This window comes from Sodiomyces alcalophilus, assembly GCF_042370955.1.
Source record: "Sodiomyces alcalophilus JCM 7366 unplaced genomic scaffold ACRALscaffold_4, whole genome shotgun sequence".
Classification (NCBI taxonomy): Eukaryota; Fungi; Ascomycota; class Sordariomycetes; order Glomerellales; family Plectosphaerellaceae; genus Sodiomyces; species Sodiomyces alcalophilus.
The window spans coordinates 5062055-5086931 of NW_027263535.1; the positions used below are offsets into that span (position 1 = coordinate 5062055).

The 24877-nt window shown below is 56.7% G+C and overlaps 12 protein-coding genes across 12 annotated transcripts; 4 read left to right on the plus strand and 8 right to left on the minus strand.

Annotated features, from left to right (window-relative positions):
- Positions 1-462: 462 nt before the first annotated feature.
- Positions 463-963, plus strand: ACRALDRAFT_1081738 (uncharacterized protein; the record flags this gene model as incomplete). The annotated part of the gene is made up of 2 exons (XM_071019206.1): positions 463-750; positions 814-963. 2 exons carry the CDS (start codon positions 463-465, stop codon positions 859-861), a joined length of 336 nt encoding a protein of 111 aa, XP_070875403.1. The 3' UTR covers positions 862-963.
- Positions 964-1109: 146 nt separating this feature from the next.
- Positions 1110-2705, minus strand: ACRALDRAFT_1050317 (uncharacterized protein). The gene is made up of 3 exons (XM_071015632.1): positions 2466-2705; positions 2328-2413; positions 1110-2271 (listed from the first exon to the last, which is right to left on the minus strand). Exons 1-3 carry the CDS (start codon positions 2517-2519, stop codon positions 1203-1205), a joined length of 1209 nt encoding a protein of 402 aa, XP_070875404.1. The 5' UTR covers positions 2520-2705; the 3' UTR covers positions 1110-1202.
- Positions 2706-3064: 359 nt separating this feature from the next.
- Positions 3065-5103, minus strand: ACRALDRAFT_1063655 (uncharacterized protein). The gene is made up of 2 exons (XM_071016836.1): positions 4880-5103; positions 3065-4793 (listed from the first exon to the last, which is right to left on the minus strand). Exons 1-2 carry the CDS (start codon positions 5029-5031, stop codon positions 3248-3250), a joined length of 1698 nt encoding a protein of 565 aa, XP_070875405.1. The 5' UTR covers positions 5032-5103; the 3' UTR covers positions 3065-3247.
- A 163-nt stretch (positions 5104-5266) lies between these two features.
- ACRALDRAFT_1042539 (uncharacterized protein) lies at positions 5267-9463 on the plus strand. The gene is made up of 3 exons (XM_071015268.1): positions 5267-5659; positions 5727-7805; positions 7990-9463. The coding sequence occupies exons 1-3, from the start codon at positions 5412-5414 to the stop codon at positions 9083-9085; spliced, it is 3423 nt and encodes a 1140-aa protein (XP_070875406.1). The 5' UTR covers positions 5267-5411; the 3' UTR covers positions 9086-9463.
- On the minus strand, positions 8606-10440 carry ACRALDRAFT_1093670 (uncharacterized protein; the record flags this gene model as incomplete). Its single annotated transcript, XM_071019688.1, has 8 exons — positions 8606-9203; positions 9230-9334; positions 9410-9614; positions 9640-10010; positions 10074-10093; positions 10296-10328; positions 10367-10391; positions 10429-10440. 8 exons carry the CDS (start codon positions 10438-10440, stop codon positions 9129-9131), a joined length of 846 nt encoding a protein of 281 aa, XP_070875407.1. The 3' UTR covers positions 8606-9128.
- On the minus strand, positions 10420-10914 carry ACRALDRAFT_1063653 (uncharacterized protein). The gene has a single exon (XM_071016835.1). It carries the CDS (start codon positions 10888-10890, stop codon positions 10531-10533), a length of 360 nt encoding a protein of 119 aa, XP_070875408.1. The 5' UTR covers positions 10891-10914; the 3' UTR covers positions 10420-10530.
- Positions 10915-11576: 662 nt separating this feature from the next.
- On the plus strand, positions 11577-15308 carry ACRALDRAFT_1063652 (uncharacterized protein). Its single transcript, XM_071016834.1, has 2 exons — positions 11577-14026; positions 14235-15308. Exons 1-2 carry the CDS (start codon positions 11898-11900, stop codon positions 14539-14541), a joined length of 2436 nt encoding a protein of 811 aa, XP_070875409.1. The 5' UTR covers positions 11577-11897; the 3' UTR covers positions 14542-15308.
- Positions 14707-17940, minus strand: ACRALDRAFT_210446 (uncharacterized protein; the record flags this gene model as incomplete). The annotated part of the gene is made up of 10 exons (XM_071023186.1): positions 14707-14718; positions 14759-14831; positions 14892-17142; positions 17219-17229; positions 17270-17374; positions 17437-17446; positions 17518-17567; positions 17620-17747; positions 17786-17803; positions 17923-17940. The coding sequence occupies 10 exons, from the start codon at positions 17938-17940 to the stop codon at positions 14707-14709; spliced, it is 2676 nt and encodes an 891-aa protein (XP_070875410.1).
- A 352-nt stretch (positions 17941-18292) lies between these two features.
- On the plus strand, positions 18293-18973 carry ACRALDRAFT_1070556 (uncharacterized protein; the record flags this gene model as incomplete). The annotated part of the gene is made up of 2 exons (XM_071017783.1): positions 18293-18368; positions 18471-18973. The coding sequence occupies 2 exons, from the start codon at positions 18293-18295 to the stop codon at positions 18971-18973; spliced, it is 579 nt and encodes a 192-aa protein (XP_070875411.1).
- A 1357-nt stretch (positions 18974-20330) lies between these two features.
- On the minus strand, positions 20331-21269 carry ACRALDRAFT_2042522 (uncharacterized protein; the record flags this gene model as incomplete). The annotated part of the gene is made up of 1 exon (XM_071021259.1): positions 20331-21269. One exon carries the CDS (start codon positions 21267-21269, stop codon positions 20331-20333), a length of 939 nt encoding a protein of 312 aa, XP_070875412.1.
- Positions 21270-21984: 715 nt separating this feature from the next.
- On the minus strand, positions 21985-22754 carry ACRALDRAFT_1070554 (uncharacterized protein; the record flags this gene model as incomplete). Its single annotated transcript, XM_071017782.1, has 3 exons — positions 21985-22401; positions 22483-22591; positions 22666-22754. 3 exons carry the CDS (start codon positions 22752-22754, stop codon positions 21985-21987), a joined length of 615 nt encoding a protein of 204 aa, XP_070875413.1.
- An 86-nt stretch (positions 22755-22840) lies between these two features.
- Positions 22841-24717, minus strand: ACRALDRAFT_1081731 (uncharacterized protein). The gene is made up of 3 exons (XM_071019205.1): positions 24235-24717; positions 23931-24163; positions 22841-23865 (listed from the first exon to the last, which is right to left on the minus strand). The coding sequence occupies exons 1-3, from the start codon at positions 24520-24522 to the stop codon at positions 23403-23405; spliced, it is 984 nt and encodes a 327-aa protein (XP_070875414.1). The 5' UTR covers positions 24523-24717; the 3' UTR covers positions 22841-23402.
- Positions 24718-24877: the final 160 nt, after the last annotated feature.

The following is a 24877-nucleotide window of genomic DNA, read 5'->3' on the forward strand; positions in this document are numbered from 1 at the left end:
TAGGAATACCTGGCGGCATACGCCTGGATGTATCAAAGGATAGATGTATTACATTGGCTGGACAATGATAGATAGATTTGAGCTGGTGAATTGGGACAGGCCTGGACATTGTCAAAGGCTCTTTTCATGTCCTGTAAGTGGGAACCTCGGCAGATGCCAACATGTCCAAGGTCGACTTGCAAGGGAATCTGGTTTGAGTCGAGCCGTTGTCACAATGGCGTGAACAAGCATGAATGAAGAGCATGGACAGTAACATGGAGCAACATCAGGGCGAAACAGACAGTGGGTTCGAGGACACGACGCCTATTTGCCCCCTATCACTTTCAGTGGCAATGGTCCTGATGTCTCGGCAAGTATAAATCTAGCAGATCGCCCTGCTTCAGGACCATGAGACACATCCTCAACATCGAGGTTCTCAATTAGACGGAAATATCATCCCCTTACCTCACCCAAAGAAAAGAAATGGTGGCTCCTCACGGCGACAACCGCTACTGCAACAGATGCGGCCTAAACGAAAGCCTGAGCCGGGACAAGGAGAACGGAAACTGGAACGACGAAAAGGAGCGGGAAATCCGCGAGTTCCACGCCAGGTTTGGCCCGCACGACGTTGCCTGGAAGAGAGGCGATGCGACGATGGACCTGCTCTGCGTCACCTGCTCGGCCTACCTCATCAGGGTCTTCTTCCTGAGAGCCGGCGGCGCCACCGGCCGTCCTGTCCCCGGGAGGATCCTCCGCGAGTTGGACACGAAGGTATGGGCTAACCCGGCTTGCTACCGCATGGCAGATATCTTCTATGTGCCTATCCATCGACAGGGGGAGAGTACCCTTAGCCCTGAGAGGGAGGGTGGTGATGGACAGTAGGTAAGTTGACTGCAGATAGGGCTGATGGGATGTAGCGACTAAAAAGACTCCATTGTCGACAACGGGATCGTATTCCTAGATGAAGCACCACAGGCCATGTAACGAGTAAATAGCAATGTCAGTTGTCTTATATGTCAAGTTGAATGAATAGGATCCGATGCTGTAGGATGCTTAAATTCGCAAGATAAAAGGACGTCCAAGGATATGAGGCTCCAGCTGTCTACTCATGACAGGTCACCCCGTCTGGCCGGGAGCATGTAAATCTCTTTGCCACACACCCATCTACTCTCTCTCTCTCTCTCTCTATATATATATCTATATCTATACTATAATAAAGACACTCACGTCTGCAGCGTCCCCTCCTTCAACCCCGGCAAAGAACCCCGCCCAAAGCCCGCCGCGGCATTCGCCTCATCTGCCCTTTGAATACACTCCTCCAACACCTGCCAGAACCTAGCGACGTCCATACGGCGCGGTATCCTAACACCCTCAGAAGCCGGCGGGAACTTGGTGGCGATAGTGCGACCCGTCTGGGTCTTCCCGGCGCGTGCTTCCTCGTACGTGCCCTCCGTCTCGACGGTGACGGCAAAGCGCTCGCGGTACTTGATGCACCCGTCCTTGGCGGTGTCAAAGTCGTGGAAGGCAATCTCGTGCGGGGTGCCGATGAGGACGACGGCGACGGCGAGGGGGTCGTGGAGGGGCGGGCCGGCGGAGATGCCAAAGACGTCGCTGTACGTCTTGGCGAAGAACATGAGGAGTTCGACGAGCATCTGGCGGAGGGCGGACTTTGGTTCGCGCGTCGTGTCGCCGTTTTGTTTTTCGGCATCCCGGGGTTCGCTGTGCGCGCCGTGCAAGAGGAGGGTCCGGACCTGCTCGGTGGCGAGGACCTGGTGGCTGAGATCGAGCGGCACGACGGTGGTCTTGGCGGCCAGGGGTTTGCTGGCGAAGACAAAGGAAGCGGCCTCCGGGTCGGCTATGATGTTGAACTCGGCCCAGGGGGTGTAGTTGCCTATGCGCTCCTTGTCGTCGACGCGGCCCAGGGGGATGTCGGTGAAGCCGCCGCCGAAGACGCCGCCCATGACGCTCAGGCCCTTGATGTGGGACACGAGGGAGGGGTGCTTCTGGAAGAGGGCGGCGACGTTGGTGAAGGGCCCCGTGGCGACGACCCAGGCGGTGTTGGGGGGTTGGGCGGAGAGGGCGGCCGCCATGGCGTCGATGGCCGGTGTGGTGGAGGCGGGGACGAGAGGCTGGGGGAGAAGGGTGGTGCCGTCGAGGCCGGACTCGCCGTGGATGTCGGTGGGTGCGTGCATGGGTGGGCGGACAAGAGCATGGGATGCGCCGCGGTATACGGGAATGTCGTTGTGTTTACCGATGGCGGTGAGAATGGAGGCTGCATTGGGAGTGGTTTTCCTGGGGTTGTCAATACGAATCAACCGAGAGAGGACATGGAGAGGGGGAGGAAATACTCTACTGGTGCGTTTCCAAAAACTGTCGAGATGCCCAGGAGTTTGATGGCGGGGTGATACGCCGCCATGAGGATAGCAAAGGTGTCCTGGCAGACCGTGTCAGAGGTCTCGATTCGTGATGGACAGCCTGTTACTTACATCATGACCTGGATCGCAGTCTAGCCAGACGGGTATAGGGAGTGTGATGCCCATGCTGGGTTGGGTTATGGACAGGACAATCGATGAGAATGACCAGGAGCAAGAGGGCAGGGCGTATGAGATGAGTTTGATGGTGGTACTTTCTTTGACGGTTTGTCTGGAATAGAAATCTTTGGTCTATGTGTAGAGACTAGAGGCAATATGTACGAAGTAAAGAGATCTAGGAGTATCGTTATAAGGACAAGAGGAAGTTTACGTGTCGGCACGTCGCGATGGATCAAGGGGAGGCTTACGAAATATGGGGGAGGGGTAAAGCATGGTAGTGAGCATGTCACTGCTACCCGGTGGTGCAAATGATCCCGACCTCATCACGGTGCTGACAGCGTACCCTGAACCTGGAAGATACTAGCGTGGGCCCGGGCCAAGACTAACACCAGTGCCTGAAACCGAAACAGACCGAGTTCACCGAGAGGTCAGGAGGTCAAGCCGTTGATGACATAATCATGTTCTCTAAGGTAGGTACCTAGGTACCTTTTAGCCGTTACGATCAAGAGTCCGTCATCTTCATCACTTCCAAGACCTGGCTCGGGAATGATGGCATCTACGTTCTCAACCGCCAGTCAACGGGTCAGACTAAACTGCTGAGGAAGATGACAAGTCAATCCGGTTCGAGGAATGAAGAATGAGATCCCAACAGTGGTACAGAGGCTGGAACTATTCGTAACGACACAGATACAGACACAGGAAAGATCGAATCGCAAGTCCTGATCCGAGCCACGCCACTACGACCCCCTCCGCTGCTCCATTACTCGCAACACGTCCGCCGCACTGTTGACGTCGCCCTTCCGCTTCTTCGGCCCCCTCTTCCGCTTCGACCTGCCGCCCCTCGCGCCACCTCCCTCGTCATCGTCGTCCTCTCCCCATTCCGATAGTTTCACCCTGGACTCGTCCAAGTCCTCCTCGTCATCCAGCCGGCTCGTCCCAAACCCGAGATCCAGGTCCTCCTCGTCGCGCCTCGCCGACTCGAGCATCGCCCGCCGCCGCTCCGCCCTCTTCCGCGCCTCGTCTTCGTCCAGCTCGTCGTCGTCCCCGGTCCCTGCCTTCCGCTTCTCCCGTGCCGCACCGAGCTGCGCTGCCTTTTTGAACGCCGCCTGGATGGCTGGGTCGGATAGCGACGGCGCGTCCCGCTTTTGTTCCGATAGCAGCTCCGTTCTGGCTCCTTTGAAGTAGTCTTTGGTCTCTGATGGTTTGGGTGGCGGCGGCATGCCCTCCCTTGGCCTGTCTTCCACCTCGCCCTCCTCCACTTTGTCCTTGGTGGTCGTCTCTTTCACTTTGTCCGCCTTCTTCTCCTCGCCATCCGCGTCAGTGCCCGAGTCCGAGTCAGCGTCGGACTCTATCCCGGCCAGCGGGTCGTAGTCGTCCCCCGCGTCCGAGAAAATGTCGTCCACTTCCGCTTCTTTCTCCGCTGCCTCTTGTTGCTTCCTGTAAAACTCCGGCACCTCCATGCCGAGAGGCTTCGCGTTCTTGTCCGGCATCATGGCATCCCGTTCCAGTTCGGCCTCGTCCTGTTCGTCCCGTGCTCGTGGTTGTGGTTGTACCTTGCGGACCATGCGCTTCTCGTGCCCGTCTTCGTCCACAATGATCAACACCTCGCGACCTTTGCTGTCCCTCTCGACCCTCGTCCCTGCTTTTTGCTTCGCACCAATCTTCCGAAACTTGTCGCCCAGGCCCGATTCTTTGGCCGCCTTGGCCGCTGCGCGCGCCGCCTTCATCTCGGCGATGATCTGGTCGCGCGTTCGCTTCTTGCCCGGCGCCAGGGCGGCCAGTGCCAGCTGTCCCTTCTTCTTTTCTGTCCTTTCCTTGGCCACAGCCTGCACTTCGCGCTGCGCCAGCTGGTCGAGCTCCTCGTCCACGTCGGGCGGAGGTTCCTCTTCCTCGGGCTCGGGTTCGCCATCTTTGCTGCTGCTGCTGTCACCCTGGCCGAATACGTCTTCGCCTTTGCGTATCCTCTCCAGTAGTTTGCGGTCTAGTCCCTTGACCAAGTGTGTGCTCGACAGATCGCCTCCGGCAATCTCGCCCACTTGTCTGTCGAAGGTTTCCCGATCAATCTCGCCCTCTTTGAGCAGTTCTTCCAACGCCTTGACTCTCTTGGCTCGCTCATCCTCCTCCTCCTTTGCCTTTTCTCTTTCTTTCGCGCGGTCGACGTAGCCCTGGGCAAGGCGGGAGCCCTTTGGCGCAGATGTCTTGAATTGTTTCTGTTGTCGGTTTGCTCGGTCACGCGCTGCGAGTTGGCGGAGGAAATCGGACTGTCCAGTGCCTACAGAGCGTCTTCAAAGCGCAATTATTAGTTGGTCCACGAGTCCTAATCACCATGCGTCGGCTTTGGGGCGTAGTGCATAAGGTGAGAAACGTACGGTGTCATCGGTATGCTGGCCCTCTGCCTAGATCCTAGTGCTCCTGGTGTTGCGCTGCCGGAGCCAGTTGACGCGCCCGCCTTGGAAACGGCGCCCTGGCTCGACTTGGGGGTATCAGCCCCCAAAAGCCGTCGAAACTGTTCGTTGTTCATGTCGGAATGCCTGGGAGATCACCGGGTTCGCGAGGCAGGGAGAGAGGCACCTTTCCGGTATGAGCTGCGAAAGCTTGAAGCTTGCAGTTCGACTGTGCTGTGTCGTCTCGAGTCCTTCGAAGTACCATTACGGACTGCTTATGTCAGCAAGTCACGAGATGACGTGTGTACTTTGTAAAACACGTAGCCCCACTCGACGCGTCCGCAACAGGCGACACTTTCACTCACTCACTATCGCCACTGAGCTCTGGAGTACGCCATGCTTGGAATCACGACCTGATGCGGTTCAAGCAGCAGAGTGTATCAAGCTCCATCAATGAACATGAATCACCACATCCTCACACGACAAAACCCGAACCGTTAGTCCCTTGCCATCCGAGATGGGCAGCCGTCTGGAAAAGAACTCCTCTCAAGTGAGGAAACGGATCGAGAACCATGTTTTCGCCGACGAGGGCGGGGAAGAGTACGAAGGAAGCGAGTTTGGAGGGTTCGGTGACTACATGAAAAGGAAGAAAATCAAGCTGCAGAACCTGGACGCAGACCTCCGCGCCGCGTCTCCCGACAAGCCTCAGATCTTCAAGGGCGTCGTAGCTCATGTCATGGGCTACACCCAACCTCCCTTGCACATGTAAGCGGTACCCGTCAGCCTCTTGCCTCTCGCTGTGGTTAATCTTATCACCAACACTTTGTCCAAGACTGCACCGACAACTCGTCCAGCATGGAGCCGGCTTTCTTCAGTACCTCGACTCCAAGACCATGGCGACGCACATCATAGCGTCGGCCCTGCCGCCAAAGAAGTCGCTCGACTACAGCCGGTACAGAATCGTGAAGCCGGCCTGGGTTGTGGATTCCATTGAGGCCGGCGTGCTTTTGCCCTGGACCGACTACCGAGTGATGGAAGAAGGCGCTCGGCAGAAGGTTCTAACGTTCGACCAGAGCGGCCTATCTAGCATGGCAACTCCGAATGCCAAGCGCGGATACCGGGAACAGACCGACAACAGTTTTTATACGAGCCAGTTTACCGGGTCGTCCGGCACCACGCCCGTTGCCACGCCGTCGCGCCAGCTTAACGCTCCCAGTTCAGAGACTGCTACTCCGCCTCCAACCGCCGAGAAATGGGTCGATGGAAAGAAGAAAACGCTGGCCGACATTGAAGATATTGATGATGCGATCTTCGACAACTTGCTTCCCGATGCAGACGTAACTCAAGGCCATGTCAAGCTCCCCGGTGCACACGTGTCTCCCGAGTTGGCTACGCCTCCAGAAGCCGATTCTAATTCCAACGTCACACCAAATCTGGAAAGGATAAGAGATTTGGAGAAGAAAGCGAACGGGAAGAATCCGGAACACTTGACGCCCGAAGAACACAACGCTCGCCTGCTCTCCGACCCGCGCATTCGAAAATCATCCACGGCCAACCCCGACTTTCTCAAGCAGTTCTATTCAGAGAGTCGCTTACACCACCTCTCGACCTGGAAAGCTGAGCTGAAATCGCGAATGCAGCGACTGGCAAAAGAGAAGGAGTCGACCGCCAAGGTGGCGAGGAGAAGGCCGGGCGCTCGGCGCTATGTTCTTCACGTGGATTTCGACAGCTTCTTCTGCGCCATCTCCTTGAAGAAGCACCCGGAGTATGCGGAGAAACCCGCAGCTGTTGCCCACAGCGCCGGGGGCGGGTCGGAAATTGCGAGCTGCAATTATCCCGCGCGCAAGTTTGGGGTGAAGAACGGCATGTGGATGAAGAGGGCCCAGGAGCTCTGTCCGGAGCTCAAGGTCTTGCCCTACGACTTTGCGGGCTACGAAGAAGCGAGCCGTCATTTTTACGAAGCTATCCTGGATGTTGGGGCCATCGTGCAGAGCGTCAGCGTCGATGAGGCCCTTCTGGACGTGACGGGCGTCATATACGATGCCGTTGGCTCCACCGGCACCGGCGTGGACGAGGGGAGTGTGTGGAGAGAACAGGCGGCCGCTGACGAAATCGCGCTGAATCTTCGCAACAACATCAAAGAGAGAACGGGATGTGCCGTCTCTGTTGGTATCGGCGGAAATATCCTGCAGGCCAAAGTGGCGCTCAGACGAGCCAAACCCGCGGGACAGTTTCAGCTCAAGCCCGAAGCGGTTCTCGACGTGCTGGGTGACCTGGAGGTGAAGGATCTACCCGGCGTGGCATACAGTCTCAGCGGCAAGCTGGAAGAAATCGGGGTCAAGTTCGTGAAGGATATCCGGCAGGTCTCCAAGGAGAAGCTCTCCTCGACACTGGGTCCCAAAACCGGGGAGAGGTTATGGGAATACGCCCGCGGCATTGATCGCAGCGAGGTCGGGGAACAGCCTCCGCGGAAATCCGTGTCTGCGGAGGTGAACTGGGGCATTCGCTTCATCAGCCAGGCCGAGGCGGAGGAGTTCGTCATGAACCTCTGCAAGGAGCTGGAGCGCCGACTGGTCAATGAGCAGGTCAAAGGCAAGCAGCTTACCATGAAGATCATGAGGCGATCACTCGATGCGCCCTTGGACCCGGCGAAACACCTGGGCCATGGGAAATGCGATACCTTCAACAAGAGCGCCGTTTTCGGAGTCGCGACGAACAGTGCGGAGACGATTGGAAAGGAAGCCGTGTCGATACTCCGGTCGTACAGGTTCAGTCCTGGTGACCTGCGAGGGCTGGGCGTACAGTTGACCAAACTAGAACCCATCAAGGCGGGATCGTCGTCTGCCATTGACGGAAGCCAGACGCGGCTATCGTTTCGTTCGTTCAGCGGACCGCCGTCGGCGAGAAAGAAGTCTCGCGGCGATCCGATCGAGGAAGCGGGAGAAGAAACCACGGCGGACAGTCGTTCGTTGACCAAACGGGCGAGATCTGACCCCATCGAAGACTCGGAAAGCCCGAGGAAGAAAAGGAAAGCATCTCCACCCCGTGACGTCGCTCAGGATCCCATCGCCGATGATCCGCTTACGCCCCCGCAGGCCGAGACAACCGGCCGTTCATCCGGCCCTGGCGCTTGCTATGGCCGGAGAAAGCGACGAAAGAGCCACGACACCGCTGAATATTACGGGCACGCAATTCATCCTCCCGTCGCAGGTCGACCCCACCGTCCTCGCAGAACTGCCCAGTGATATCCGGGCCAAGCTCCAGGAGCGGCCACAGGCACGGCCGCTGGCCAGGCACGAGTCGCCCATTTCCCGATCGCGAAGCGACAGCCCCGCCGTCCAAGACGAACTCCCATCGCAAATCGACCCGGAGGTCTTCAACGCCTTACCCGACGACATGAAAGCCGAAGTGCTCGCATCGTATGGCCGAAGGCCTGCTGCTGGGCCGCCGACCGCTCCGCCGCAACAATCACCTCGCCGGGACCGGCAGATGCAGCCGAGGAGGCCGACGACGCCGACGAGGCGGGGTGGAGGCGCCAGGGGCATGTGGAGCAAGACGCGCGAGCGGCTACAGGACGCGGCTGCCCGACGCACGCAGACCAGTTTGGTCCCTACCAGACATGTCCAGCAGCAGGGGGACGGTTCGGGAGGGTCGACAGAAGGGGAGCTGGAGGAGCTGGATCCGACGTTCCTGGCCGAGCTGCCCGAGGACGTCCGGCGGGAGGTGGTGGACGATCACAGGCGCAGGCGTCTGGCGCAGAGATCCGGACTGAATTTCCAACCTGCGGCGGCACGACGTCGACAGCCGGCGCAGGAGGACGAGCGGAGACGGATGCAGACGAAGCTCCGGTTCCCGGGGCCGCCGCGCAAGATTTCGTTCATGGGCACGGGGACGGGGGTCACGTCGATGGGGGAAGTGAAGGAGATGCTCGAGGCGTGGCATGAGCAGTCGAGGGAGGACGGGCCGCACAAGGCGGACGTGCACATGTTTGAAAAGTATCTCATGCGCGTGGTGGTGGAGGAGCGGGACATGAACAAGGCTGTCAAGTTGGTGCAGTGGCTCGAGTTCCTCGTCGGGGCGGACGCGTCTGACGGGGTCGGGAAGCGGGTGTGGATGGAGGCGGTGGGGGAGGTCAAGGACGAGGTGCAGAAGGCTGTGAGGCAGAGGGGGTTGGGACCAGTGCAGCTTTGAGGGCGTTTGACGGGGGGCTAGGAATGACTTGGATACGATACCCTCATGATGCGATTTTGGATGAATTGGTTATCGTTATTCCATTGTGGTATGGATGTCGCACAGCAGAGAATGTCAACTAAGATTGGAAACAATTCGCTCAACAGTCTGTCGTCGTGCAACCAAGGCGCATGCCGGGTATCGTGGGAGAAAAGAAACGCGGAAAAATAGAAAGAAATGCAGACAGAAGCGCCATTGCTCGCTCTCCATCTCAAGACAAACGCAGACAACCAGTCCATCCAGTCAAGGATCCTCGTTCAACGGCGCGATTCAAAGCAGGTGAACAGAAATCGCCACGGCACCCCCTAGCGCGACGAGAAGCGGCGGCCATGCGACGGCACCGCCTCCGCTGCGGTCCTCAATCATGTACAGGCTGATGCGCATGTTTCCGCCGCAGACCATGTCCGTGTCGCCTGCGCAAGTGAGGTTGCACTGCCTATCGTCGACCGTCCGGCTGAGATCCGAGACGAGCTGGGCGCACCAACATTCCCTGTCGCACGGACGAGCTTAGCTACAGTTGATTGATAGGTGGCAAGGAGAAGACATACCGCGAAAACTGCAGCCCTGCGTACCGATATCGCCTTGTGGTGGTGTCGCCGCCCGACGCGCAGAAATCGAGGCACATGGGCACGGTCATGGCGTGCTCGTCGACGCGGACGCTGCCGGGTAGGGCGCGCGGGTTGCTCGAGTTGACGACATCGGTTGTCTCGGTGATGCAGCCCTGGTAGGCGTACGGGTCCGAGTCGCGGTAGATTTGCTGCGCGGAGACGAGGGCCGGCAGGGACAGGACGAGGAGGAGGAGGGAGGCGAGGGACGGAGATGTTGAGAGGCGGGACATCTTGGGTGTTGGTCGGCGGCGAAGAAAGACGATCTTGTCGGATCGTTTCTATTGTGTAGATGCGCTCGAGTAGATTTCGGGCCTAGACTGGTTTCTATTTTAGGAAGCAACGTAATAACATATTTTTTTGACTTGATTGGTTCAAGGTTATATTATTCAGGTTATCTTTTACCCTTGGATATAATTATTAATTCATTATAAGCAGCTTGCTTTATATCTTGCTACTATATATACTGCCTTAGCTTAGCTTTTCTTATAGTACATATAGATAGTCTATTCTATTTTCTAACTAGGATCTAAGTAGTGTAGAAGGGCAGGTCGGCCATTTGTCACAGATATCACGTGACCACACGCGGTCCCAGGGAGCTGGTCAGTCTTCCGGCTATTCTTCGGAATAATCCCACAATATCTAGCTAGTTTTCGCCCAATCTTTTCACGATCATCACCCAACAATCACAAGCATCACAATTTGCATCATCCTTCCTGGGTCGGCTGCTGGATTATAAAGATAACCTAAACAGGAAGGATGATGCGAATTGAGATGCTTGTGATTATGGTCGGTTATCGATCAGAAAAGATCAGACAAACTCTGGACAGACGGACCGCCTACGTGGTCGCATGATATCCGTGACGTCCTGACCCTGAACACGGCCTGCCCTTCGACAATCGGCCCCAAGTTATCAAGCCACGCCCTCATGGTTATGATTATTTCCACACAACAAACACAAACGAGCAACAGGACAACCGGCTCAACCAGCCTAAATATCTCCGTTGCCCTGACCAGGGCAACTAAAGCAGCCTGTATAACCCTTATATCATCCACCTCTTCCTGCTTCACGTAGGAGCAGTCCTTTCTTCCCGTGTCTGTCTCTCGAGGGCGCAGGTTCAAAATGGTCCTTCGTACGCAGGGCAAGCGGCGGCGTGGCATGGCACGCGGGAGGCAGGTCGGGTCTTATTGCAGAGGCGGCAGTATTAAGATCAAGAGGATTACTGCAGGCAGGCAGATCAGGCTCGGGCCGATCAGAGAAACTGTCGGGACAAGACACAAACCGACTTGGACCATCTTGATTCTTGTCCGCGCAGAGACACAAGGTACTCTATGGAATGTCCATCTACCTTGGAAGTACACAAACACGGCTGTGTGACACACGTGACAAGTACTAGAGCCCTGCGAAGTAGACTAGACCATATTTGAGGTACCCAAGTACCCCCCAGTGATGTCTGGTTCCTAGTCCAAGATAATAAGAGAAGAAAAAGAGTAGGAAAAACACGACGGAAAATAGAGACAAATAGGAAAAGGTGGGCAGGATAAGCTTGTGGTGATGGCCAGCAAAAATGCTTAGTCCCCCCTTTTTTTTTTTTTTTTTTTTTTTGTCCCTCGCCCATGTTAGTTTGGTACTCAACAGCGAGTACAACAAACGGCGGGAATGCAACCCCGGAGGTCCGGGCGCGTCTAACGGGATTCCGCTTTCTATCGAGTCGGGGGTAATTTCCCCCCTTTATTTATTTTTCTCTTTTTCAAGACCTCAGCCCACTTACTGCTTACATCTTAATCTCAATCAGCTCGTACCTAGAATCTCTGGATTCACGCCACAGGGACGAACCTTTTGTGTCTGCAGTGGTTTCTGTTATTCGAAGGACTTGGGAAGATGTTCCCCTGAGCCTTGTCCCGTCTTGTAGAGATACATCTTGTACAAAGCAGTACAGTACGGTACATGGCCGAGTGTGGTGTTGGTGTGTCAGCTACCTGTCTCTCTACAATCTCCACTCGGAGTGTACTCGGCCTATACTTATTAGGCTGCTGAATAAGAAAGCAGCAGCATCACCGCGGAGGGTTCCCTCGCTCCCATCTCGGCCTTTGAGCCCTTTTTTCAAGGGCCCTTTTTCAACCCTCTTATTCACCCCAAGGGCGAAAACCTCGCCCAAAACATCACCATGAGCAAACTCACCTCCTGGTTTCGATCAACACCAGCCTCCGTGGCTGCTGATGGCCCCGCCGCCCGCATCGCCAACGGCACCGGTAAAACCAAAGGGGCCAAAAGCAGTAAACATGCCCTCGGCTCCAGTATCCAGGGTGATGACGTCGAGGTCGATGCCGAGACCAGATACCGCGCCAGCAAGAAGGCGGCCGAGCTAGAGAATGCCCTCGCCGCGGTGAGCCCCATGATGGACGACGACATTGAAGGCGCGACAGAAGCCCTAGCAAAGGGGGACTCGCCCTTCCACATGCTCGGTATAGGGCTCACCTCCTTCATGCGTGCCGTCATGGGCTTCGAGAAGGACGTCATGGCAGATGCGTCTGCGAAGCTGGCCCAGTGCGAGACGAGGGCTTGGGCCGAGCTCAAGGCGGCCCAGAAAAAGGACGAGAGGCATAGCGACATCTACCCGCCCGGGACCGAGTACTCCCTCCTTGCCGCCGAGAGCCAGCTCATGTCCGCCGTCGTGTCCGTGCTGCACGAGAGCTTGACCGAGGCCCTCAAGGGCTTCTACAAGCTGCGGAAGGCCTACATTACCTTGCATGCCATTGCCGAGGTCGAGAGGAAGGCCTTTGCGCCGACGACGGGCGTACCCATACCAGCTCCATCGGCACCGCCACTCCCGGTGGTGGATGACGACCTGATGCCTGGGAGTTTTGACGAGTCGGAGTTTGCCGACATGTTTCCCAAGAAGACGAGTGGCCAAGGGGACACCGACGACAACAATGGCCCTGTCGTCGACGTCCTCGACGAGAAACGGGCAGGGGTGGTGACAGAACCCCCCCAGGCCCCAGCACTTCCTACACACGTCCCCCTAGCTGATGAGCCCCCTTCTGCTTCTACACTCGAAAACGACTTGTCGCAGTTGCAAGTGCAAGACGGCGAGAAATTCCAACCAACCGCTGGTACCAATGCCGCGGCCCCCTCCCTCACAAACCCCCTTGACATCTTCATCCATTCCGGCACCAACATGTGTTTTGGTCTCCTTCACATCCTCATAAGCATGGTTCCCCCGGCCATGTCCCGGCTCCTCTCCATCATTGGCTTCCAGGGTGACCGGTCTCGTGGCGTGAGTATGCTATGGAGCGCCACTCGTTTCCACAACATCAACGGCGCCGTTTCAGGCCTCGTCCTGCTCGCCTATTACAACGGTCTCCTCGGCACTGCCGACATTTTGCCTCCCATGTCGCCGTTGTCGTCGCCGTCACTGTCGCCCCTGGACGAGCTGCTTTCGTCCGCTGGCCATGGTGACGCCGTTGACGCAGAGAGGGACGTTGTCGGCATTCCCCGGGAGAAATGCGCCGCTCTCCTGGCCGAGATGCGCCGTCGGTACCCGAGCTCCCGGCTCTGGCGACTCGAGGAGGCCCGTGGGCTCGCCCAGGACTGCCGCCTCCGCGACGCCATCGAGACGCTGACCACGGGTCCGGCCGCCAAGATGCGCCAAGTCGCCGCCCTCAACGCCTTCGAGCTCGCTCTGGACGCCATGTTCGCCCAGGACTGGTGGCTCATGCGGGACTCGGCCCTCCGGTGCCTCGAGCTCAACGACTGGAGCCACTCCCTCTACTACTACCTCGCTGGATGCGCCGAGCTGGAACGCTACCGCAATGCCGTGCACGGTGGGTGCGACGGCGAGGGCGAGGGCGACAAGGCCGACGAGGACGAGGTGCACAGGCGAAAGGCGCGCGTCGAGGAGCTGTGGCGCAAGGCGCCCACGGTGGCCGGGCGGAAAAAGTTCATGGCCAAGCCGCTGCCGTTCGACATGTTCGTGCAGCGCAAGATTGACAAGTTCGAGGCCCGCGCCAAGGAGCTGGGCGTCTCGCTCGCCGACGCCGCGGGGCCCAGCCCGGCGCTCGAGATGGCCGCGCTGTGGTGTGGGCCCAAGAGGATGAACGGCGACGAGCTGCGCCGCATGCGCCTCGGTCTGGCTTGGGAGCGCTGCACCGCCGGCGACGAGGGGATCCGCAAGATGAGGGAGGATCCGGACGAGCGCGCCGTGCGGGCTGCTAACCTTGCTGGCGTGCTTCGGCTTGAGGGTAAACTGGAGGAGGCCAGGTCCTTGCTGAGGGACGAGGTGCTTTGTTATGACCGGTATGTTTTTCCCCTTTATTTTCCGACAAGAATAAGAAAAAAAAAAAAAAAAAAGAAAAAAAAAAGAAAAAAGAAAGAAAAAAAAAGAAAAAAAAAGAAAAAAAAAGAAAAAAAAAGAAAAAAAGAAAAGAAAAAAAGAAAAGAAAAAAAGAAAAGAAAAAAAGAAAAGAAAAAAAGAAAGAAAAAAAAACTAGCTGACACCGCACAGGTCATTACTAAAGGGGGCACTACGAGACGACTACGCCTGGCCCATGGCGCATTACGAACTCGGCGTCATCGCGTGGACGGAAGCATGTGCGGTCGAGGTGGACAGAGACGATTCCGACAAGGGGGACCGAGACGCGTCCAGGGCCAAGCTCCGGGAGTGTTGTCTCGCGAAAGCACGAGAGGCCCAGGAGCATCTGGACGTGATTGTACGTGGCGAGGCCTTCTTGTTCGATGCGCGACTTGGCATGCGAGTGCAGACTGGGTTGGAAACGCTGCGATGGTTTCGAGCTAGAATGGATGCCACCTGAGGCCCGAGGCTGCCGTCGCTGTGCAACCGTATATAGAACTGGAGGGTTACACCAAGGAAAACTTGATCAGCGTTGGTTATGGGTGGGCAAATGTCTGGTATTGAACACGACGTAGAGAATCGACGTTGCTTGGAATATGAAATGAGAAACAGCACAGTCTTGTTGTCATGACAGTATCTGACATGCTTTGCTGTCCGTTAGCCTATTAGTACAGAACCAACAGTGAGCTACAGTCGGCCTGCTGGGTATCTATCGTGCCTATATGCCGCATGGAGGTCCGTCCCACCAGCCTGCACCATCGGCACAGCTGGCATCACGAGCGTAACACGGTGAAACGAAACGACGGCTACTCGTCGTCGTCGTCGTAGCCCTGCCCATAATCGTCTTCGTCCATGTCCGGATTCTCGTAATCATCGTACTCCTCGCCATAGTCGTCGTAGTCTTCCTCTCCTCCCTGCGCCCCGTCTTCCCCAACATCCAAGTCGGAAAAATCGTCCACGTCGTCCTGGGGAGGCTCCTCCTCGCGAAAAGCATCCCCCAGGGTGCTGCTGGCCTTGCTCGCCTGGCCGCTGGCGGTGGGGGCGGGGCTGCCTCCCGGCCCACTGCCGAGTAGGCTCGAGATGGCGTCGTAGTTGATCCTCTTGGACATGCCGTGGTGCTTCATGACGTTCTGGGCGGCCTCCATGGGGGTGCCGGCCGGGGACGTCTGGGCCTCGCCGGGGCGGGCCTTGGTGCGCTTTCGAGGCCGCTTGGGCTTGCCGGCGTCGAGTTTCCGCTGGAACATGCGCTGCTGGCTCTCCCGCAGCCAGTCCTTGTTCTCGTTGACCCAGAGGAGCTCCTTGAGCTTGGCCTCCTCGGGGGTTAGTATGGCGTTCTGCACCTCGGGGTCGTCGGCAAACTCGTCCTCCTCGACGACGGGCGCCATGGAGACTTCCTTGTGCGGCTCGTTCTGAAGCGCCCACATGGCGTGCAGGCGGGCGCGCTGCTCGGCGCTGCCATAGGCCTTGGCGTGTTCCCTGGTCTCTGGGTCGTTCATAATCTCCGAGATTTCGTCCTCGATGTCCTCCTCGTCTCCTTCCCACTCCTCGTTAATAGGCAGGGTGGGCCGGGGGACCTTGGGCGGTCGACCGCGAGGTTTGTAGGCGGTATTCGACGTGGATGATGCCCCATTCTTGGCGTCGGTCTGTTGCTCGGCGGCATCCAGAGCATCTCCGAACTCGTTGACGAGCCCTTCAAAATCGGCATCTTCGGCGCCGCGCAAAGCCGGTTCCTTCTCTGTGATTTGCGGGGGAACGGGGGGAATAAGATAACCATCCTTGTCTCGCTGGTACGAGTCCGCCGGGGTAGGGACGGAAGACAAGTCCGGCCCGGAGGACTCGGAGGGAGTGGTGCTGTCATTTGGTCGAGAGTCGATTGCGGCTGCTGCGGGGTTGGGCCGATTCGCGTTTCGGTCTCGGTCACCCGTATCCGTCCCAGGGCGTTTACGTTTCCGGCGCTCCTCTTTCCTCTGCTTGTAGGCTTCGGAGTTGCGGTAAAAGGAGGGAGGGTCGTGCGACAGAGCGGACGACTGGCGCAGGTCGACGGCGAGAAAGTCGTCAATGGTCATCTTACTCGTGGTGGTCTCGTTGAATTCCTTCATGCGCTCCATGATGGTGTGGCTGGTGACCTTGACGACGTAGACGACCTCCCGGACGGTGCGGCGGTAGTTGTTCATGCGGGCGGCCATGAGCAGGCAGGCACCACAGATGCCGGAGGGGCGGCGGCCCATGACGATCCAGTCCCGGCGCATCGAGTAGACGAGGCGAAGGGCATCCTCGGCCACCTTGGTGACGTCGGTACCAAACTCGAGCTTGGCGGCGAGGCGATGGATAATGTCCTCGGGGAAGACGGGGTCGACGCCCGGGGTGGGCACCTTGGAGAGGAGGACCTTGAAGGCGCGGCCCAGGCGGAAGACGTTGATCTGGGTCAGGTCGGCCAGGTCCAGGAGCATCACGTGGTTCTTCTCCTGGCGACAGGCCAGGTACAGACAAGCGGCGCAGACCATGGGCAGGGGCCGGCCCTGGGTGAAGCCATGCTGAGACGAGAGGGTGAAGGTCCGGACGGCCACGTCGACGACATGCTGGGCGGCTATCCTCAGGCGCGAGGCGTACCCCTGGATGATGGCCTTGGCCTCGGCGAGGGACTTTTGGCGGTGATCGGAGCCGCCGGAACGTCGCATGCCGGGACCTAGCGACCGAGCACCGCCCTGGTCGGCGGCGAGGTAGCTGCCCTGCACCATGGCAGCGCCGGAGGACGTCTCGCCGAACTGGACCTCGGCCACGATGTTGCTCTCGTCGGCGACCACACCGCAGTTTTGACAGACGCCATCGATGACCTTGGGCTGCGTACATGCCTTGTTGGCGCACTGGGGGCCGGTGGAAGCGGCGGCCAAGGCGTTTCGCTGGCTCGCGGCGGCCGTGGAGGCAGCCGCGGCGGCAGCAGCAGCAGCTTCTCTGGCGGCGCGGACATTGGCCTCTTCCCGCTCGGCGCGGATCCTGGCCTCGCTAATCCGGCTTCTGGGCTTGAAGTTGCTTTTCTTGATCATTGGCCGCATGGTGGTGGCTCGTTGGTGTGTCGACGATGCCCATGAGACGGTGGCGATATAGCAAGTTGTTCAGGAAGATGGGTGATCAGCAACTGTCTGTCAACCTGTCTGATAAGAACTGGTTTGGCGATATGAGAGGGACACGGCTTGCGAAGAGGATAATGAATGGCGATGGCTCGAATGAGAATCGATGGACAATCGATGGACGAGGTTAACAGTCTCCTATTTCTCCCCTCCTCCCCCTGGGCACTCCGTGATTAAGGGTTGCAATGATTCAATCTTCGATAATCCGGTTCCTTTTCCGATTCGACGATGAGCCGTCTGTGTGTTAATCAGTAAATAGGCTTGGTGTTGATGGGGTTGGGTGCTGCGATGAATTGAGAAAATTTCACTGATGGGTCCGTAGACGACGTGTTGGCCGAGGGGAAAAGACGCGAGACGCCTATCCTCTACCCCGCATTGGATAAGTAGGTATATGAAATAGTGGAGGCCACTGATGACTCATCATATGTATGGGCTCCTCCGTTCGAAACCCGGACCTTGACTTTTGGTCCCAAGATGGTTTTCTTTTACTTCTCTGTACTTCGTACACTACAGCCGCAGCAGCTGATTTGTACTCTGCCTCCATGGCCGATCAGTTACAGAGACATAGCGTTGCACAGTGTTGATTTCCAAGTCCTATTCGGTAGTTGGAATGAAATCGCGATTAAATACATAAAAGGAGAGGAAAAGAAAGGAAAATACAAGGAACGTATAAGGAAAATACAAGCTACATAGGTACAGTGACTATACACAACTGTCGAGAAAATGTACATAGAACACTACGCTTAGGTATAGGTATATGTAGGGGTACATTTGCTCGACATTATGTCGACTTGTGTAGATGGATATCCCGGGTTCCAAACTCGGTGTGGAGGACAGCTCCGACAGCTCCAGCCTCCATGTCTTACACACACTGCATTCACCATCTGCGGGGAAGCTCAAGCGCTCACCAGGCACACCAACTCCCAACTCCCAACTCCCAACACCACCACCACCACCACCACCACCACCACCACACGAATGCTCCCTTCATTACCCTCAACACGCCTATCTCAGCTACTCTATCTCCTCTCGGGTCTAGCACACGGAGTATATCCCTCTCAGCTTCTCACCCCACTGCCTACCATGCCGTCATTCAGCCTCTCTGCCAACCCAGGCACCGATATCTGGAGGAAGCCTCCTACCACGGACGTGTTTAACGGTGTGTGTCTATTGTGCCCCCGACCCCCGACCAACTCTCGTCACTCCGATAACCGCCGTTGCAAGAATGAGGTCACGGCCAGCTGAGTTTGTGATATTGCAGCTCCCACCAAATTGAGATCCACCAAGCCCCTCTCCGCTTTCCACTCCGCCAGCGTGACCTTCAGCGGCCAATGGACCGAGCAATACGACCAGGCCGGGCTCCTCCTCGTCCTGCAGCCCCGGAATTCCTCCAACGATACCCCCCAGAAATGGCTCAAGACGGGCGTCGAACTCTACAATGGCGTGGTGCAGGTCAGCACCGTCGCCTGCGACCGTTACGCCGACTGGAGCGTCACGCCGCTCGCCGGCCTGGGCCCGGTCGACCAGCCCGTCACCGTTACCATCCAGCGAGAGGAGGACCAGCACGGGCACAGTGCCTGGGTGTACTACGTGCCCCCCGGAAGCAATGAGAAGAAGCCTCTACGGGAGGTGTGCTGGTTTACCGTCGAGGAAGGCCATGGCGAGTGGGACTTGTCCGTGGGTGCTTATGTGGCGAGGCCCGAAACCAACGTGACGGAAACCCTCACCGTCGAATTCTCCGACCTCGATATCAACTGGCACTAGGGAACGGTACATGGACCGTCCCGCTGCAAGACCGGGGCTACCATGTGGGGAATGGGAGGGAGCGAAACCCAATCGTGTAAGATCGAGTCAGTAGTCACGAATCAGCCATCACAGGGACAAGAGTTACAGTGAGGCGGCCGGGACTTTTCTCATTACCTCGCCCTGAGTGAGGGCTCAAGCCGGCCGGGGCTGTGCTCTGCTCTGCTGAAGAGTTGCTCGGCACAGCCCAATCATCAAGATCATCCTCTCCTTCGCCTGCCACAGACAAGGTGTAGTACAAAGAAGACCGCTGGGCTGTATCGCAGCAGCGGGGTTGGTGTCGTGAAGTGAAATCCAACTGCAGGCCGAGAGTCCTCTTCCAACCCCCATCCGTTGGTCGCAAAAAAAATAAAAAAACATAAAAAAAGAAACAAAGAAAGACAGCCAGTTTCGACATTTCTTCCGGGAGACGTCGAGACTGGTGTCGTGGCAGCGAAAGGAGGTTCGCGTCCGTCCAACCAGTGGATGCTTCGTTATTCGTTAACATTTTTTTCTGCTGCTCCGGGCTTGATCCAGGATGGAGCGAGTTAGTGAGTTGGGTATAAGCTGGCATTAGAAAGAAAGCTGTTGTGCGCAGTCTGGTTTGATGCGCCTTGTGATGGTGATCGTCGAAAACAGAGTAGAGACTGCCGGTATCCTGGTCCCTATATGCCCAAACACCGAAAAAGCAGACCTTTTGAGAGCAATCTGGGATGGTCCCTGGTTTCTTTTTTTTTCTTTTTTTGTTGGGGGAGGGTTTTTTTTTATTTTTTTTTCTTCTGTTCTTTCCCGAGACGCGCAGCAGCCATTTTTCTTCCGTGCATTCTGCTCCCATCACACAGCCTTCGGTTCAGGGCGGTCCATGAGGAGAACCAGTTCGCGGAACAGAGTCCAGAACGGCTATACCCTAACCAGGCTATGGGACGACGAGAGTTGTGGCCGAGACTGCTCGGAGAGGCAGGCCGAAAGGGCGGACCAGAGGACGCTGCAGACAAGTTCCGTGTTCGGTGCATTAATTCCCTCGCAAATCCATGTGCCAGTCAGAAAAGAAACTGGACCAACCCTCTTGAGAAGTGGTCGCGAGCGCAAAGCAAGTTCCCCAAATGGTGACAGTTTCAATCTGATGGGGGAACCACAAAGAGTAGTGAGATCAATCATAAACCGAACGCCTACCTGCCTGTATCCAGCCCATTCTCGTTTCCGTTCTCTCCGGGGTATCACAGTCTGTAGTTGATGACGGCTTCAACACAGCACGAAAAAAGAAAAGGAGTAAAACACAATGACCTCTAGGCTCGTCGTTTGGGTGCCCATGGTGCATGAAGTGACAGACCGCAACCTTTCAGATGGTCTTCGGAGAGCGCGCGTTGCTCACATCGATGACGTCGTCGAGGTGGTTGCACATGGCGACGAAGAGGTCAAAAAAGAGTTTGCTGCCGCCCCGCTCCATCTCGGCCTGCATTGTCCCGCTCCTCTTAAATGTCTTGCGACACCGGATGATCAGGGCGAGGTAGTGAGCGCGCAGCCGCGAGTCCGTGTCGGGCGTGTGGGCGTAGGCGTACTGGGCGGACCGCAAGATGGTGCCGACATCGATGCCGGCCTGCAGGCCCTGCTTGCGCAGGGCCACCTTCTTCAGCTCCTCGAGCCCGTACCGATCCGCCGCGCAGTAGACGGCCGTGTCGCGGAGGATGTCCTGCCCGCACGACGCCACGTACACCTTGGTGTCCGGGGCCGTGGTGGCCGACGGCGTGCGGGGGCTCGCGGCGGCGCCGCCACCGCCGTTGGGGTTATCGATGTAGGGGGAAGAAATGTACCGAGTGCCTCGGACCATGGCATCCTCAAGCTCCCAAGAGTTGCGCTGCCTGTTATGTACCAGGCGCGGGTAGTAGTCGCCCTTGTAGAGGTATTCGAGGACCGCCGAGAACACCTCGGGTTCTTCGTCGGGGAGGGAGATCCTCTTGCTCTGCGCTTTGACAAAGTGACGGTCCCGGCAGGCCGCGTCGAAGAAAGGGGCCTGGCGCAGGACGTCCTCGTGCGCCGCGAATAACCGTCCCTCCCGGCCCACCGTCAAGGTGACGATGGGCGAGGGGGCCAGAGATTTGTTGCTCTTGCCTGCTGGGGAAGACGATGCAGCAGGCCCCGGTGCCCGAGCTTCGTCCACGAACGACCGTTGTATTCTCGCCAGCTTCTGTTGATCCCGAGTCGAGTTTGACTTTGTCACCAGCCGCGCTGCCTTTTCGATGCGGCTGCGGTCCTGGGACCGGAATGAGCGCTCGAACATGGTGGGTGGTCCGAGTCGAAGATATTGGCACAGAAGCTCGAATGGGGAAGCGACCGAAAAACGGAAAAAAATTGCACAACTGCAGCAAAGCAGTCGTGTATCGGGGATTCGGATCGGGTCGAGTCGAGGAGCGACGAAGAGAGCGGCGGGTGTAAAGAGAGACTAAAAGAGAGGACCGGGAAGAGAGAAAGTGTGCACACACAAACACAAAAAGATTGACGAAGGGAACGGGCCCGGGCGGAGTACCTCAAATCCTGCCTGCTTGGAAACAAGCGGACTAGGGGATATCCAAGATGTAGCTTTGCGACCCTGTTGGTTTGCGGTGGAGGGGGAGGAAGAACAAGAAAGGACCAACTTCCAGATAGTGAGGGGATATTGGCCCCATATATCGGGCCGCCGTGCTGTTTCACAGGGCTGGGGTCGGGGCGGGACAACAAGCCGCCGACTATACAACGTACAGGATATTCCGACTATAGTTCGAATAGACTAACTTTCTTCCTATCCGGAACGCTTAATATTATATAACATATAACTATGTACGGTTATAAACGATCTAACGCCTTTTTATGCCTTGGACTGCTTTAATTATTTGAATTAATTGAACTCTTGTTGTTCTTGTTATTTTATTCTTATTATAATTGACGGATAAGCTTATTAGTCCTGTTAACACCGATTATAGAAACAACACCACGATACCCCTGCACCATCATCGTGGTCAGCCCGGAATACCTCCATTCAGCCGGTCGGGAACATGCGAGACCTTGTTAATATACGCGATAATCTTGTTAGCTGCTTCGCTAGCAGACAAATGCGTAACATCCAGAACAAGTTCGCAATCGCCCCCAAAGTGGAATATATCCTCTCGCTCCCTGATACTGCGCAAGGTGTCGAGGTCGGTGAGCTTGGCGTTGGATCCGTTGCCCCTATCACCGCCAGAGGCCCTCCTCAAGTTCTCTTCGAGGCTGCAGTGGAGGACGACCGAGATAAAAGGCGAGCCGTGCAGGGCTGCGGCTTCCTGGTAGTCCCTCGCGCAAGCCCTGGCAAGCTTGCCCGAAGATTGCTGGTCCGTGAAGATCCATGCAACGTCACGCGTCGATTTGGCGGTGGCAATGGACTTTAGGATTTCTCTGCGCTATATGCGAGTGTCAGAACAGACAATCAGAACAGACTAGGCGATTATAAGAGGTTCCCATTGGAAGGGCAAGGTGCTTACCAGGACCTGGCGCAGTGGCTGGTACTCCTCGGCAGACCTGTCGAAAATGGCCGCGGCGGGATCGATAAGAAGATGATTGCTGACAACCTTGGCCTTCGGAAGCAGCTTACTATTATGGCATGGGCACTGGGTCAGCAACGCGCCATCCTCCCTTCCGATAGGGAAATAATTATAGACACTCACCATAATTCCTTGGCTATGGTGAGCTTGCCCACACCAGGATAACCGTTGATGTAGACAAATGGTGGCATGGATGATCGTGTCTTGTCCATCGGTGCGAAGAACAGTGGTAGTCACTAACGACACAGCAATTATAGTCAAACGAGGAGTGAGAGACGGGTCACCGAGGTAACGAAGGCTTGAGCGCGATTATATGTTGAGCGAAGGAAGGGGTTTGTGGTGAGATGGGAGATTGTTCGTTGCGCTCTTCTCCAGCAGCAGTCGAGTGAGACCATTCATTTGGGGCGCCCCTTATTTATATTTCTACTTCTACTGGGCGTCGTCTATGGAGTAGACAGCCAAGTTGCAACTCGAACTTTGAGTCGACGATATCGCACAGCTCTAAGTTTCATAAAAAGCGCCACCGAGTACCTTATCTTCATAAAAGTGCCTACCAGGGCGGCAGCTATGCGATGCCCAGTGGCGAGACACAACAGTCGAGAAATGTCCTACAACACCACGGCCATTGGTACTTGTAGGTGGGGTACATTTGCTCGACATTTGTGTCGGCGTCCTGTACATGTAAATCAGTCAGGGTGATGCACGACTACGGGCGTAGCACGGGTACGCCTGCTGCTACCCTAGTACCCGGATGTAAAAGAGGTTCACCGGGATACCGTAAGTATAAGTCACGCAGCTCCTTAAAAGATGCTCGCGTCCATTATAAATTAACAATAATACTGGCATAAACCCTCCACGCCCTATTCTCGTTGGTTTTGGAACTCATTTCCAGGCCCGTAATATGACCCGTCCATAGGCGATGCAGAATGTTGACGCTGGGGCACCGAGGGCCCAGCATCGCTCGCGATGGTTGCGCTAGCGGAAGCGGGTGCTTTTTCTCGCGATGCGGTCAAGTCGGCCGGGGCGTGGGTGGAGGCCCGAGCTTGTTGAGTGGGAGGTGGATATGTAGCGGGAGGATAGGCGTTCTGTTGTTCGGTTGACTGGGGATATATGCCTTGCTGATACATGCCCGGCTGATACATGCCCGGCTGCTGGTAAACGCCAGGCTGGTAGGCAAAGGCGTGTTGCGGCGGCATGGTTTGTTGGTTTGCAAGAAAGACGGCGCCGGTAGGACCGCTCGGCATGATGTAAACAGGTCGCGCGGCATTGTTCCGACGGGAAGTCTCGACGCAGGCACCGACGAATAAAGTGAAGTGCACGATACTAGAGTGGCCGCCGCGTTAGCCAGGCCTGATGGAGTGGAGGGTAAGACGGAACGTTCAACTTACAAAAGCAAAGAGCCAAAGGCCACCACAGCGCCTAGAGCGCCCAGATCGTCGTCATAGTCCCCCCAGATGCCATAAAAATAAAGGCTCGTAGCCTCGAAACCGAGGCTGATAGCCCAGACAAGCCAGATGAGAAGGTGGAGTGCAACATGGGCGCCAGGGTGTATCCCCACCCGGCCTCCTCGAGCGCAGAGAGTGATGAATTCGGCGACCTCCCAGATAATTGCTGCGATAGCCTATGAATCGGGTGTTAGATGGGACTCGTAGTGAGCTGATATGTCAGGTAGGCCGGGGAGACATTGCATACGGGAGGGGAGCAAAGCGCCATAGTCAGGCCATCGTCCATGTCCAGAATAACGTAGATGGCAAGACCTAAGACGACAATGCTGAAAACGAGGTCGAAGGAACGGAAAACGATTTTCGTCACATGCCAGTTCTTGTCGAATGGCACCATGCGCTCTTTTCCTGGATATAGCTGCTGCTGAACGAGCTGCTGCTGAGAAAGCCGCTGCTGAACGTGATGGGTTGCAGCCACGGGCTTCTGGTCATACGGCGGTTGCGTCTGTTGCCCCTGTGTCGGTGGACTAGACGCCATGGCTCCGGTTCCGTTTGGCTAATTAAGAATATGGTTAAAAGAGTTGTAATGAGTGACGAAAAGGCGTGGTAATGGAAAGAAGCTGGAGAATTCAAACGAGTGACAACGGGTGAGACAATGCAAATCGCGCAGTGCCGTCGCGATGACCAGAGACGAAGTTCGGCAAAGCCAAGAAAAAGGGGAAAGGAAAGTGGGAAAGGAGTGGGACGGGGCGGCGTAAATAAGGAAAAGTGGTTGATTGCTGGCAGCCTTAAAGCCCTTCCTTGCCAAGGCACTACGAACCGAGATGATGCCTCTAGTCCAATGGACGTGAAGTTTTTGCCCAGGAGTTGACTGCATGGACAAGGGTCCCTTG

Excerpts from the sequence above, each read along its gene's own strand:
- ACRALDRAFT_1063655 (XM_071016836.1), bottom strand. The coding sequence starts at position 5,031 with ATGAACAACGAACAGTTTCGACGGCTTTTGGGGGCTGATACCCCCAAG. Across the intron at positions 4,794-4,879 it reads GCCAGCATACCGATGACACC|ACGCTCTGTAGGCACTGGAC; the intron begins GTACGTTTCTCA and ends TGCGCTTTGAAG.
- ACRALDRAFT_1050317 (XM_071015632.1), bottom strand. The coding sequence starts at position 2,519 with ATGGGCATCACACTCCCTATACCCGTCTGGCTAGACTGCGATCCAGGT. Across the intron at positions 2,414-2,465 it reads ACTGCGATCCAGGTCATGAT|GACACCTTTGCTATCCTCAT; the intron begins GTAAGTAACAGG and ends ACGGTCTGCCAG. Across the intron at positions 2,272-2,327 it reads TTTGGAAACGCACCAGTAGA|GAAAACCACTCCCAATGCAG; the intron begins GTATTTCCTCCC and ends TGACAACCCCAG.
- ACRALDRAFT_1081731 (XM_071019205.1), bottom strand. The coding sequence starts at position 24,522 with ATGGCGTCTAGTCCACCGACACAGGGGCAACAGACGCAACCGCCGTAT. Across the intron at positions 24,164-24,234 it reads TGGCGCTTTGCTCCCCTCCC|GCTATCGCAGCAATTATCTG; the intron begins GTATGCAATGTC and ends CCCGATTCATAG. Across the intron at positions 23,866-23,930 it reads GCCTTTGGCTCTTTGCTTTT|TATCGTGCACTTCACTTTAT; the intron begins GTAAGTTGAACG and ends CGGCCACTCTAG.
- ACRALDRAFT_1042539 (XM_071015268.1), top strand. The coding sequence starts at position 5,412 with ATGGGCAGCCGTCTGGAAAAGAACTCCTCTCAAGTGAGGAAACGGATC. Across the intron at positions 5,660-5,726 it reads ACCCAACCTCCCTTGCACAT|ACTGCACCGACAACTCGTCC; the intron begins GTAAGCGGTACC and ends ACTTTGTCCAAG. Across the intron at positions 7,806-7,989 it reads CCGCCGTCGGCGAGAAAGAA|GCCGAGACAACCGGCCGTTC; the intron begins GTCTCGCGGCGA and ends ACGCCCCCGCAG.
- ACRALDRAFT_1063652 (XM_071016834.1), top strand. The coding sequence starts at position 11,898 with ATGAGCAAACTCACCTCCTGGTTTCGATCAACACCAGCCTCCGTGGCT. Across the intron at positions 14,027-14,234 it reads GAGGTGCTTTGTTATGACCG|GTCATTACTAAAGGGGGCAC; the intron begins GTATGTTTTTCC and ends GACACCGCACAG.
- ACRALDRAFT_1063653 (XM_071016835.1), bottom strand. The coding sequence starts at position 10,890 with ATGCCACGCCGCCGCTTGCCCTGCGTACGAAGGACCATTTTGAACCTG.